This window comes from Ceratotherium simum, chromosome 6, assembly GCF_057802395.1.
Source record: "Ceratotherium simum simum isolate JZ-2026a chromosome 6, ASM5780239v1, whole genome shotgun sequence".
NCBI classification, from domain to species: domain Eukaryota; kingdom Metazoa; phylum Chordata; class Mammalia; order Perissodactyla; family Rhinocerotidae; genus Ceratotherium; species Ceratotherium simum.
In genome coordinates this window covers 62742182-62756406 of record NC_141905.1, presented here as the reverse complement: position 1 = coordinate 62756406, position 14225 = coordinate 62742182, and the positions used below count along the sequence as shown (strand labels likewise).

The window sequence follows — 14225 nt, the reverse complement described above, 5'->3', positions numbered from 1 at the left end:
ATTATTATCCCTGCTTTATAGATGAGCAAATGTGTTGTGTTGTCCAAGATCAGGAGGAGGTAACTGGGAGGGCTAAGATAAGAATACAGGCAGTCTGGGCCCAGGGGCCATGCTCTTAACCATCATACTATGCTGTCCCCTTGATCTTGCAGTCACATGCAGGATGGCAAACAGTACGGGGAAAGGAGTGGAAATGCGGGCTCCTTAGCCTATTACCAACGAGTTTAGGCACATGCTTCTGAGGACCTGTACTATGCAGTGAAATAGAAAAAAAAAAAAAAAAAGAAGGGATGATGACTAAAAGGAGGCACAAGGGAGGTTTCTGGAGAACTAGTCTGTTTCTTGATTTGGCTGCTGGTTATGTGGATGTGTTTGGTTTGTGAATTCTCATCGAGCTGTACTTTTTATATACATATTTTCATAAATAAAAAGTTAAAAGATGAAAGGATGGATTTAAGAGGATTTGGGCAATATGAATGGCTTTTGCCCTCCTTTATTTTCCAAATGTTCCAGAACGCCCAAGCAAGGCATCATGGAGCCTGGAGGCCATGTGCACAAATGTAGCCATCCATGCAGATGATTCTCAAATCTCACTGTCCAGGGCCGGCCCGTGGCTTGGTGGTTAAGTGCGCGCGCTCTGCTGCTGGCGGCCCAGGTTCGGATCCTGGGCGTGCACTGAGGCACCGCTTCTCCCGCCATGCTGAGGCCGAGTCCCACATACAGCAACTAGAAGGATATGCAGCTATGACATACAACTATCTACTGAGGCTTTGGGGGGAAAAAAATAAATAAATAAAATCTTAAAAAAAAAAAAAAAACTCACTGTCCAGCCTGAGCCATCAGCAGCCCAGATGTCAACTGAGCTACAGGCAACATGGCATCACGGTTAAGAGAGCGGCATTAAGAGCTACAACGCCTGGGTTCAGATGTGGCCTTTGCAGCTACTAGATGTGTGATCTTGAATATGCTACTTCACCTCTCCGTATTGTCTTGCTTTCTGCAACTGTAAAGCTGGTATAACATACTGCCTAACTCACAGAGCTTTACTGCATGTTAAATCAGCACTACAATCATGCCTGGCAGAGAGAACACACTACTAAATATTAGCTCTTATCCGCACCATTTAGGCCCATAGCTATGGTTGCCTATCTTACATCAGTTACCCATTATCATTTTCCCATTATTTATTCCCTGCCATGTTCCAAAAAGAATTTCAGGTAAATTTGTTTTAGCTATTATTTAAGTAGTACAATCATATTACAGGAATTCTGGCAAACAGAAAATCAAGTATTATACTTTTAGAAGTATAGTCATCCTGCCGCTACTGTGAAATGCCTGAAGTGGTCGGCAGGCACAAACTGTAGCCATCACATTAGAGGCACCATAAAAGGGGCCACTGGTGCAGAAGGGATTATGGAGCACACGCCAGGCAATGTACACTCAGGAAACAGCCATAACTTTTTATTTTGAGAATTCTCGATCCCATAGAAAAGTTAGAAGGACAGCACGATGAATACCCATATACCCTTCACCTCGATTCACCAGTTGGTGACATTTTGCCACATTTGCTTTCTCTTCTTTCTCTCTCTCTCACACAGACACTTAATTTTTTTGCTGAATCATTCAAAAATTAAGTCACAGACATCATGTCATTTTATTCATAAATTCTTCAGCTTTGATCTCCTAAGAACAAGGACATTATCCTACATAACCATAATACCATATCACACCCAAGGAATTTCAGTTTCACTGTTATCTAAAATACAGTCTATATTTATATTTTTCCAATTGCCCTAAAAATGACTTTTTTTTCATTTCAGGATCCAATCAAGGATCATAAGTGCATTTAAACTGTCATGTTTCCTTTAATGTAGGACAGCCCCCGCCCTCTTCCTTTTTATATCTTTCACAGCACTGACATTTTTGAAGAGTCCAGGCAGCCGTCTTGTGAAATGTCCCACAATATGGACTTGTCTGACTGTTTGCTCATGATTTAATTCAGGTGAAACATTTTTGGAAAAGTGCTACATAGTTGATGTTTTATACTTCACACTGCAATACCTGAGGAAGTACATAATAATAATTTGTTCCATTATTGGTGTTGCTATTTTTGATCATTTGGTTAAGGTGATGTCCACTCAAATCTTTGCATTGTAAAGGTATTCTTTTTCTCTTTGTAATAAAAGTAACCTGTGGGGGATTCTTTGAGAGTCTTCGTGAATATCTTATTCCCCAACAATCTTTTTATCCAATGGTTTTAGCATCTGTTGATAATCTGCCTGAATCAATGGGCACATTAGTGTTGCAAAACAGTCACTAGTGATGCTTACAGTATGGGTGAAATGAACCCTTGCAAATCAAATCCTATTTTTCCAGTCACTTGCATTATTATTTCAGAACTATAATATCAGAACTATTTCAGAAGTTCATCTGCTTGACTCCATCTGACAGTGACTCATAACACCTCTTTTACATTCCTCTGATCTCTATCCACCTGAGCAGGTACATTAAGTAGAAACAAGCATATAAATGCATTGGCTTAAGCAGTGGGCAAGAAGTTACCTATCTATACAAGCAAGAGGCTTCCTAGTCTTTAGAGCCTCCTTTCCCATAACAGATCAAATTCCACACTGAGAAAAGTTTATTTTCCCAAAGACAGTTCTATATTGGAGTCAGCTTCAGGCATCCCAAGAGGGGAGAAAGGGGGACACAAAGGGTTCAGGCAGTAGACTCCTGGAACAATTTTAAAAGATTGTGCAAACCACACTAGGAAAATACCAAATCACATGGGCCAGCTGCTTCAGGCAGCCTGCTTCCCCTGCCCCTGTGAATGTTACTTCTTCCTGGTCAACAGTCTGTTAGAGCCCAAATACCATCCCAGATCAGCTGCATTAGAATCCCCTGGGAAGCTAGTTAAGAAACATGCCCTGGTCCCACCTCTGGCCAACTGAATCAGAGCCCTGCAGAGGGTATTGGGAATCAGTGTGTTGACAAGCTTCCCAGGGGATCTCATGAGCAGCTAGGTTTGGGAACCCTTGCTTAGAGAAGACCCATTGTAGCCTCCAAAAGGGGACTATCCCACAGACACATAATGGTAGATGGTAGCTAAGGAACAGTCTCATTACATGACAGCCACCCTGCCAACATCTGATTCTCAGGGGTCTCGAATGAGGGCAGAAGGGTTCAACTTAGAGGATCTATTGCATTCCCAATTTATAACCTACTCAGGGCTGAAAAAAAAGTCACTGTATTTAGAAAAGCTGCCAGATCTATGGTTCCCCAAATTGAGTCTCTACAAGAAGCATCTGGGAAGATCACCCCAAAGACTCAAAGTCAGAGATCTCCTGTGGGACCCAGGAATATGCGTTTGCAAAGCTCTCTAGGGCCAGCCCCGTGGCTTAGCGGTTAAGTGCGCGCACTCCGCTGCTGGCGGCCCGGGTTCGGATCCCAGGCACGCACCAACGCACCACTTCTCCGGCCATGCTGAGGCCGCGTCCCACATACAGCAACTAGAAGGATGTGCAACTATGACATACAACTATCTACTGGGGCTTTGGGGGAAAAAATAAATAAATAAAATTATAAAAAAAAAAAAAAAAGCTCTCTAGGTGCTTCTGATGCAGGGGGTCCGAGGACCACACTTTGAGGGACCCACCTAGATGTCACTTTGCCCTTGTTTATAGCAGTCAAAGAGCAAAAGAGTTGGATAAAAGTGTCTTGGCCTTCATTTGAAGGCTACTTACCACACCAAAGAAATAAAATCTGAGGTCATATGGGAAATGTTTCTGAGCAATTAATTAGCCACATAAACATTCAGATGATATGAAACCTTCCATAAAAGGTACTAAAAGTTGCTCCAACATTTCATCCCACTGGAGGACTATAGGCAGGCTGAGCCAAGAGTGACAGACCAAGGCTCCCAGCACAAAGCCCCAACTTCAGGTTCCATATTAGCAGTCTCTAGAGGGGCACCAGGAGCACAGGGCCATCCCCTGGTGGGCACTTGAATCATCTGAATCAAACAATATTTCTGACTGTTAAGGTCCTGCCTGATTCCAGCTTCCCCTTGACACTGTGAGGGAGCAAGCTCCTGGCAATCCTTTCTCTCTCTCTCTACCCCACTCTCTACTGTTAATCCAAGGCTCAGCCAAGATTAACACATGTGCTTGTGGCCCCAGAAACAGAGATGGCTTGGCCACCGGGAGCAGGGAGGAAGGACCATGCTAATTATGGGAAATAGGGCAGACAGAGAAAGAGCTTGTCCGCTCCATGCTGAGTTGGCCTTTGGCTCATTGGGAATCAGAAGTATGGCTGGCAGACTGCAACAAGGGCTCAGGGTGTCAGAACAGTAGCAGGGACTCCCACTTGCTGCTGGAGGTCACAGTGACATATCCTTCTCTTCCATGGCCCAGGTACCTTCCCACCCAGGAAACACCAGGCAAAACAAGCCACCATCATGATACAAATGGGGTACAGTACTCTCAGGAAAGGTCACTGTGCAGACATCAAAATATACTGCGAGTTCCCAAAGCCAGTCAGGCTCATGGCAGAAGGACCACCACACCAGCCAGCTCCTGGGGCTCTTACCTGACTGGAACACGTATCTGGCCAAGCCCTGCATTAGCTCTGCTGGCCATGTTGGAGGGGCAGACTCCCCTGTTTCTCTCTTCAGACGAAATGTTAACTCAAAGCCAAAGCCACTAGGTCCGTCTGTTCCTGTAAATCTGAAAGGAATAAAAAGCAAATGTTTTTAGTTCAACTACCTTAGGAAAAACACTGTTTTGAAAGTCTAATTAAATTTCTCCCCTATTTTTGATGGCCCAGCATCCAAACCCCTCATTAGAGGAATCTCTCAGGGTATGAGCCTTGAGGGGAGGAAGGATCTCGATAGCCTGCAGGGAACCAGAACTCCAGCCTCGCCCTCCTGCCAGCCACAGTATACATGTATGACCTTTGTCCAGCCAATCAAATTGCCCTGCTGGCACTCTGAATTATAAGTTCCACATTTTGTGGCTCTGGAACATTCTTTTCTGTGTGATTGAGGCTCCATTACTGAAAATCTTCCTTATTCATGCTCCTTATTCCTTCAAGCTACTAATAAGCACTTATTTAGTTTGCTAAGGATACACGTCCTGGTGTATGATCTGTGAGGACAAGACCGTTTCTCCACTCCCAGCTCCACTCTGCCCCACAAAGGTATAATCCTTGGGCTGAGCTGGCTGGCCCCCAAACTCGGCATTTGTGGATGGGTCCCAAGGCAGATTCCAAATACTGGGAGAGACCACGTTCTTCCTGAAACCTAGCACCCCACATGCACCCATCAATCAGTACACGCTCTTCCTGAAACCTGGCACCCAATGTGCACTTTCAGTCACTGGAACCTTGAGGAAGCACGGTTTGCCCTCCCTCCCCATCCCCAAGTGGCCCAGAATGATGAGGGTTACTGCCTCTGTGGCCATACTCATCATGGTGATGATGAGGCAGCAGAGGAATGCCTGCCTCCCTGACTGCTAGGAAACACTTAGGAGCCCTGAGTCTCCAGGGAAGTCCCTAAAATGGACTTCTGCCAGGGAGGAAAATGGTGCAGGTTAGAGAACAAGGCCTGATTTGGGAGGTGACACCTTCTTGGGTGAGGGAAGCATCCAGGGAGGAGTTCCTGAGAGCTACAGGAGGCTTATCAGCCTGGGAAGGGTTAAAAGTTAAATATGTTTATGATATAATTTTCAGTAATTATATCTTGTAAAAACATGAGCCACAATGATTATACACATGTAAACTCTTCAGCATACAAATACAAACCATGAACTAAGATGACAGCCAATACCTCCTTGCTAGCCAAGCTACCAGAACAGGCGGTCAGAGGGGAGAATACTAAACGGATGATGATGCAGTCAGTGCCCAACCCTGGAGTTCCACATGGAATTTTTCCATCATCCTCATCATCACTCCCAAGAAGGCAGGCCAGGAGACTGGATAGAAGGAGACTCCAGATTGTCAGAAGCTCTGACACCAGTCCTAGCCTTGCTTGTGTGCCTGGGGGAGCTCAGCCCTCAGCACTTGCTGCAGGGGGAGGTCACCTCTGATAAGCTAAGTTCTCTAAAGGACTGAAAAGGAATCCTTAAAATCATCATGGTCATACCCAATTATATTTAAAGGAGATGTCCATAGTTTGCATTTCCTCTGGGTATCTGGCAATGTGGGAAGCAGAATCCATTTTGAGGGTATACACCTAGAATTCTGGGAGAAGATGCTTGAAGAAGGACTAGCCAGGCTAGAAGAAGAGCTTGGCAGCACAAAGTGTAAGCTATTTTCTTTTCTTGTTGACCTGCCCTGTTTGGGGCAATTCTGTGCAGGGAGGCTGAGGTAGAATAGCTAAGCAAACTGAGGCTGGAGGAGCTGCCTCCCTGGGGCTGCAGGCTTGAGAGAGGTGTGAAAACCTGGGGAAATGCAAGACTGCCTCCGAGTTAAAACGCTACAAGAGGAGATGGGTCACTAGGGCAAAGGGAAGACTTCAGCAGCCACCAATTAGAGGCAGCTTTGTAAAATGTATTAGCCCCTTACCCCGGGGCTTTCATCTTGGGCCAAGAAAAATACACGATTTCTAACCGCAAAATACTTGAGAAACAGACTAAAAAAAACACGTTCCTCAGGCTGCACAATGGGGAGAACCCTTAGATGCAGAGAGAGAAATCATACACATCCAAGCAGCACCACCTCTCTAAGAGGGCTGTGTACACAGGCACACGCACGTATGGGTGTACATGCGCACACATGCACGTGTACCCCATCTGCCTCCACACGGGGTGCTTTCTGGGCCAGCTCTGCGGTGGGCAGGCCAGCCCTCACTTGGCTAGCTAGGAGGGACAGGCCTGGCCAGATGGTCTCCACCTGCGTTTGATTACCACCCACCAGGCTGGCTGGATGCAACATCTAAACTCTGAAACACGAGTTTGGAAAGGCCCAGCTTCAGGATAAACACACAACCTGGAGCCTGTCAGAAGGTCTCTTTTTCAAAGCAGACTGCCCACGCAATAGCCAAGTGACAAGGTCATTTAGTCTTTAAAGTCCCCTAGAGGGGCCTGGCTTGGTCTGGACTTCCTCACGTGAGGGCTTCTCCAGCCAAAGCAGTTTTGTCTGACCAGAGGACGAAGCCCCTCCTAGGGAGCGGCTGTCTCTCACATCCTCCAAGAAAGGAAAGCATGAGAGGAAACTGGCATGTGTTGCAGAAGGTGGGATCTGGGTCAGAGCAAAGAATTTTTCTAACACACAAGGCTGCTAAGATATTGGCTGGTGGTAAAGGGGGCCAGTGGAATTTCTTCCTAGAGGGATTTTTAAAGGAATACATTACAGATTCTCCCTAGTCTGGTAGGGAGAGGGTAGGGGTCCTAACTGTCTTGTTGCAGATGGATGGATGAGATAGCCTCTCAAGATTGTTTCCAGCTCAAGAACTTCCGATCCTGTTCACTGAGGTGCCCAGGGGAGAGGCTGGCTTTGTCTCAGCAGTTTGGTGAGCCTAGGGATGGCTGTGTCAGCCTCAAGAGTAACATCAAACCTGCCGACAGGAAGAGCACGTGCCTTGAATCTTAGACACAGTTGCCCGACCGCTGGAAGCTGCCCAAAAGTCTGCCCCAAAGCACCTAAGAAGGTACCAATCAGCCTCGAAGATGCCAAAATGACCACTAACTACAGGCAGAAGATGACTAGGAACCCAGAAGAGACTTTCTGGAGGAAACACAACAGCTGAAGTGGGCAGAAAGAGCTGACCTAAAAGTTGGCAACTCATGCTCAACATCATTAGTTATTAGGGAAATTCAAATCAAAACCTCAATGAGGTACCACTTCACACACTCTAGGATGACTAAAATTAAAGATAGACAATAACAAGTGTTGGCGAGGATGTGGAGAAACTGGAACACTCATACACTGCTGGTGAGAATGTAAAATAGTGGACCTGCTTTGTAAAACAGTTTGGCAGTTCCTCAAAAAGTTAAACATAGAGTTACCATATGACCCAATAGTTCCACTCCTAGGTATGTACCCAAGAGAAATGAAAACATATGTTCACACAAAAACTTGCACACGTGTTCATAGCAGCATTATTCATAATAGCCAAAAAGTGGAAGCAACCCAATGTCATCAATGGATGAATGGCTAAACAAAATGTAGTATATTCACACAACAGAATAAAAAGGAATGATGTACTGATACTTGCTACAACATAGATGAACCCTGAAAACATTATGCTAAGTGAATGAAGCCAGATACAAAAGGCCACATATTGTATGATTTCATTTATATGAAAAGTCTAGAATAAACAAATCCATAGAGACAGAAAGTAGATTAGTGGTTGCCAGAGGATATGGGGAGGAGCGAATGGGGAGTGACTGCTAATGGGTACAGTTTCTTTTTGGAGTGATGGAAATGTTCTGGAATTAAATAGTGATGATGGTTACACAACCTCACGAACATACTAAAAACCACTGAAGTGTACACTTTAAATGGGTGAATTTCATGGTATATGAATTATATCTTACAAAAAAAAAAAAAAGCTGGCATCTCAGGGTCCACCTAAATGCTAGGGGATGCAGGGCCAACCACACCAAGTAAGCCAGGTCCTTACCTGGCCCTACCTATTAAGAACCATTATGATTAACTGAATACCTACTAAATTTGAGGCCCTGGACTAAGCACTTTTCTTATGTCATAGCATTTAATTCTCCAACAACTCTATGACTCAGCCATTGTCATTCTCATTTAACTAAACATATCTGAAAATGACACTTGAGAGAGTTTAAGTAATATTCCATAAGTCACACAGCAAGCAAGCAATAGAGCTCGGACTTGTGGTCTGTCTGACTCCAAAGCCCATCTGCTTATTGCTGTGTGACCTCAGGCAAAATATTTAACCTCTTGGTGCCTCAGTTTCCTCATCTATAAAATGGGGATAATAACTGCAACAGTAACTATTTCAGAGTTGTTATGAGGATTAAATATTTAGAAACTGCCTGGAACTAGAATAGGTAAATCTATAGAGACAGAAAGTAGACTAGGGATTGCCTAAGGCTGGGAAACTGAGGACAAATGTGGAGTGACTGCTAATGCGGGTGGGACTTCTTTTTAGTGTGATGAAAAAGTTCCAAAATTAGATTATGATGATGGTTACACAACTCTGTGAATACACGCCAAACCACTAAATTGTACACTTTAAGTAGATGAACTGTATGGTATGTGAATTATATCTCAATAAAGCTGTTTTTAAAAACTGACGGAAGAAGGTGGCCCCCTGGCTTAGCGGTTAAGTGTGTGCGCCCTGCTACTGGTGGCCCCGGTTCGGATCCCAGGCACGCACGACGTACCACTTCTCTGTCCATGCTGAGGCTGCATCCCACATACAGCAATTAGAAGGATGTGCAACTATGACATACAACTATCTACTGGGGCTTTGGGGAGAAAAAGGGAAAAAAAAAAGGAGGAGGACTGGCAACAGATGTTAACACAGGGCCGGTCTGCCTCAGCAAAAAGAGGAGGCTTGGCATGGATGTTAGCTCAGGGCTGATCTTCCTCAAAAAAAGAAAAAATGGAGGGAAAAAAACCAAAGACTCAGTAGTAAAAAAAATTCAAACTGTAGTTACAGATGTATCTGCCTTAGGCATACAATAAGATGTTTAACCTCAATCATGATAAGAGAAATGCAACTTAAATACAAATTAAGACAACAGTGAGATACCATTCTCACCTATCAGACGGGCAAAAATTAAAAAGGATGATATCACATTCTGTTGGTGAGGATATGGAGAAAGAGGCATTCTCATACGTTGCTGGTAGGGATGCAAAGTAGTACAATCGTTTTTGGAGGGGAAGTTAGCAAGACCTAACAAAATTACATATGTATTTACCTTTTGACCCAGCAATCCCACTTCTGAGAATTTGTAATTGCAAAATATTGGAAACAACCTAAATGCCCATTCGTAGGAGAGTGGTTCAAAGAGTACTATGCAGCTATAAGAAAGAATGAGGAAGAGCTCTACACACTGATATGGATACTGTTAAGTAAAAAAAGGAAAAAGTACTATAATATGCTACCTTTTGAGGAAGAAAGAAGGGCAGATAAGAAAATATACATATATCTGCTCATTTGTGCAAAAAGCAACAGAGGAAGGATAAATCAGAAACTAATAAGATTGGTTCCCTACAGGTGGTAGGTGAGAATGAGAGGGAAAGGACTGCGGGGCAGGGGGTGACATTTCTTTGAATATATATCCTAGTGCATGATAGGTGCTCAGTAAAGACTTAACGAATGAGTTAAGAGGCTCAGGCAGCAGCCCTTTCCATGAAGATCCAGCCTGACCCCAGAGGAAGTGGCCCCTGCTGGCCTCCAGTTCCTCTGATACCCAGTAGAAGTGCTCTGGCAATCCTAGAGTGTAGCTAGCAACAAGTCTTACCCATGTCACGTCACAAATGTGACCGCCCACCTATCTTTTCAAGATGTGTTTGCCCACTGTAAGCCGCAGCCTGGGATGTTGCAACATACTTGAGCTGCAAGGCAAACATTCTTAGCATTGTATAATTACACCCAACTGGGCTCTGGGCTGAGGAGGTGTGCTGCAGGGGAAGGCTGAGGTGACAGCCAGCCCAAATGTCCACGGTTCTTTTACTTCTCTCTCCAAAAATACATAATCTGACCCACTGCTCTGTCTGGGCAGCTTAAATTCCAGAACACCAAGTAGGACCCCTGGTCAGTCTGCCCAGAAACAAATGTGGAGAGGCTAGGAAACAAGAAGTGGATCCCGCCCTTCCCCTCATCCTTCTCCGGGCCATCCAGACTCCATGATCTGGGGAGGCTCCAGCTCTTGACCTAGTTACTAAAAAGACTTCATCGTGGGCCCCAGGACTGGTGTTCCTGAAGTAGGGTGACCAACTTGTCCTTGTTTGACAACGACTTTCCTGGATTTAGAATTACAAGCCGCATGTCCCAAGAAAGCCATTAGCCTCAGACAAATTGGGACAGTTAGTTACCCAACACTGAAGTATCACTATCTGACCCAAACAAAGGAAAATGTTACCACATCTAAAAAGCCCCAAATATGCATCAAGAGCCAGGAAAATGTCAGCAGTGCAGGAGCAGAGTCTCTGGAGCCAGGCTGCGTATGCTCAAGTCCTGGTTCCACCGCTTCCTGGCTGTGTGACCTTAGGCAAATCACTTATGCTCTCTGTGTCTCAATTTCTTCATCTGTAAAAATGGAGATATGAAGAGTGAATCCTAGGGTAAACTATGGACTCTGAGTGATGATGATGTGTCAGTGTAGGTTCATTAACTGTAAGAAATGTACCACTCTGGTGCCAGATGTTGATAGTGGGGAAGGCAGTGCATGTGTGGGGGCAGGCGGTATATGGGAACTCTGTACCTTCCACTCAATTTTGCTGTGAACATAAACTGCTCTGAAAAGTAAGGTCTATTTTAAAAAATGTAGATATGAGCAGCTATCATGTGATAACTACTTAAATGAGTTAATATACATAAAACACTTAGAACAGTGCCTGGAACACAGCAGGCACTATCTAAGTGTCAGCTATTATCTATAGTAGTGGTTCCCAGTTCTAAGAATTTACCCTAAAAGAATAACCTTGTATTTGGAAAAAGTCTTTTGCGTAAATACATTCATTCGTATTTATAAGAGCATAAAATTTAGAAACAATCTAAATGTTCTACAAGTAAAGGTATTATAAGTTCTGGAGCACTGTGTGGTGGGACATTACAGTCTTTAAAAATGAGAGTTCTGAAAGCAGGAGGACTAATCTCTGAGCCTTGAGAGTCAAAGGGCTTTCCACCTCTGGGGAGGAGAAACAGGAAGTTGACGTTAGAATCCCACTCTACAGCCTCTGTTGTTTGCTGTTCACCTATTGTTAACTATAGGATAAAAACATAAATAACTCTTTCTAAAATGGTCACGAAATTGGAACACTTGTGCATTGCTGGTGGGAATGTAAAATGGTGCAGCTGCTGTGGAAAACAGTATGGCAATTCCTCAAAATATTAAACATAGATTTATTATACAATTCAGCAATTCCACTTTTGGATATATGCCCGAAAGAAGCGAAAATGGACTTAAACAGATATTTGTACACCAATGTTCACAGCAGCATTATTCACAATAGCCAAAAGGTGAAAACAACCCAAGTGTCCATAGATGGAGGAATGGATAAGCAAAATGTGATATGTCCACACAATGGAAATTGTTCAGCCTTAAGAAGAAAGGAAACTCTGACACATGCTACAACATGGATGAACCTTGAAGATATTATGCTAAAGGAAATAAGCAAGACACAAAAGGACAAACATTGTATGATTCCACTCATATGAGGTACCTACCATAGCCAAATTTACAGACACATGAAATAGAATGCCGGCTGCCAGAGGTAGGGGGAAGGAGGATTGGGGAGTCATTGTTTAATGGGTACAGAGCTTCAGTTTGGGAAGATGAAAAAGTTCTGGAGATGGATGGTGGTAACAAGCACAGTAATGTGAAAGTACTAAATTTCACTGAACTGTACATCTAAAAATGGTTAAAATGGTAAATTTCATGTTACATATATTTTACTACAAACAAACGGTCATGAAAAAGCATGAAACAAAATTTAATATAAAGTGTGATTCAAAATATGTGTGTATACACACACAAAGTAAAAATACATGAGAAAAAATATATATGAGAAAAAAATAGGAAGAAAATGCAATAATATTATAGTGGCTATCACGTGCAATTTTTCCTTTTCAAATTTATTTGTATTTTCTAAATTTTCTACCATTTATAATCTCCAGTCTAGATTGTAAACCTCACAAGGGCAGGACTGTGTCTTGTTCACTACTATATCTGCAGGTCTTGCCTGCCAGGGTTCTCATAGAATCTGTTGGCTAAGTGTTCATATTGGTGCACCAAGGGTATGACAGGAGAAACTGGTCATGCCTCCTTTCTCTGGGGGTGGCCTAGACACTTCCATTGGTATCTGGAGCAAGGAATGCTGGGCCAGCTAAGGCTGCCACTGACCTTGTGAAGGTGGTACCTCTAAAGTCAGGTCTAGGGACTGTGGCTCAGTCTCAAGCTCAATCCTGGTGTCAGAAGAAAAAGACAAGGGAACCATTTGCTTCAGGAAACATATTGCACAGAAGGCCAGCCCAGGCCAATTCCAGAACCAGGGGGGTAATGTCACGTCATTCCTTACAAAGGGTCCTGTTGTCCCTCCTTCCCTACTCCCTGGTCCCAGGCGGGCTGTAGAAATGGGCACACCAGTCCTTCATCCTAGGGTTGGTCTTCCCTTCCAACCAGCCCTCCTCCTTGGGAATTAGCCTTAGTTCCCTGTCTTGTTGTCGTTAGTGCCTTTCCAGATGATCCAACTCCTAGCAACCCTGTGTACATTAGAGCGGAAGCCTGCCCAGTCTTTTTGTGCCATTGTCTCACCTTCTGGCGCTATATCAGACAATGCTCCACTACTATTCATACAGTTTTCATGGCCAATTTTTTTCAGAAGTGGGTGGTCAGGTTCTTCCCCCTAGTGTGTCTAGTCTGGAAGCACTGCTGAAACCTGTCCATCATGGGTGACCTTGCTGGCATTTGAAATACCAGTGGCATAGCTTTCACCATCACAGCAACATGCAGCTGCCACGGTATGACAACCACTAGACGGGTGGTGTGGTTCTCTGACCAAGAAATGAACCTGGGCTGCGGCAGTGAGAGGGCTGAATCTTAACCACTAGACCACCAGGGCTGGCTAGTTCCCTGCTTTACTGGGTTGGATGTTCACTCCCAGAAAAATGGAGCCTGTAGGTCCTGTCCCAGGGGAACATAAAGCATACCTTTTCCTTCCAAAACCTCCGTCTAAGTGCACACACACATCCTCCATGCACGTCTCTAACAGGCATAGGGCGAATCCTAGCCTTAGCCCCAGCTGGAGCCAGAGATTACAGCAAGTCCTAAACCAAAGACCGCCAGTAGCTCTGGGGCTCTACACAGGAGGCTGCCCACCTCTTCTACAGAAGCTCTCTGTCTCCCAGGGCAATGCCAAGCAATCCCAAGGAGCACTCATCCAAACGCCAGCACATGCTTGGATTGCCAGCTGCCTTTGCCATTTGCACTAAGTTTCTCGAGAAGGTCAGTCTGCTCCAAAGCCCTCAGTGCTGCCCCAAGCCCCATGATGCCCTGGAATTAGACACTGCTCTGCCCCTTACA

At 44.4% G+C, this 14225-nt stretch overlaps 1 protein-coding gene across 2 annotated transcripts in view; it reads right to left on the bottom strand.

The window, feature by feature from the left end:
* Positions 1–14225, bottom strand: part of SUFU (SUFU negative regulator of hedgehog signaling) — a 105013-nt gene that overhangs the window by 66218 nt on the left and 24570 nt on the right. For both annotated transcript variants that reach the window (XM_014785696.2, XM_004428012.3), the window contains exon 3: positions 4588–4724. In XM_014785696.2, coding sequence (XP_014641182.1) covers positions 4588–4724 — 137 coding nt within the window. The remainder of the gene's footprint in view (positions 1–4587; positions 4725–14225) is intronic.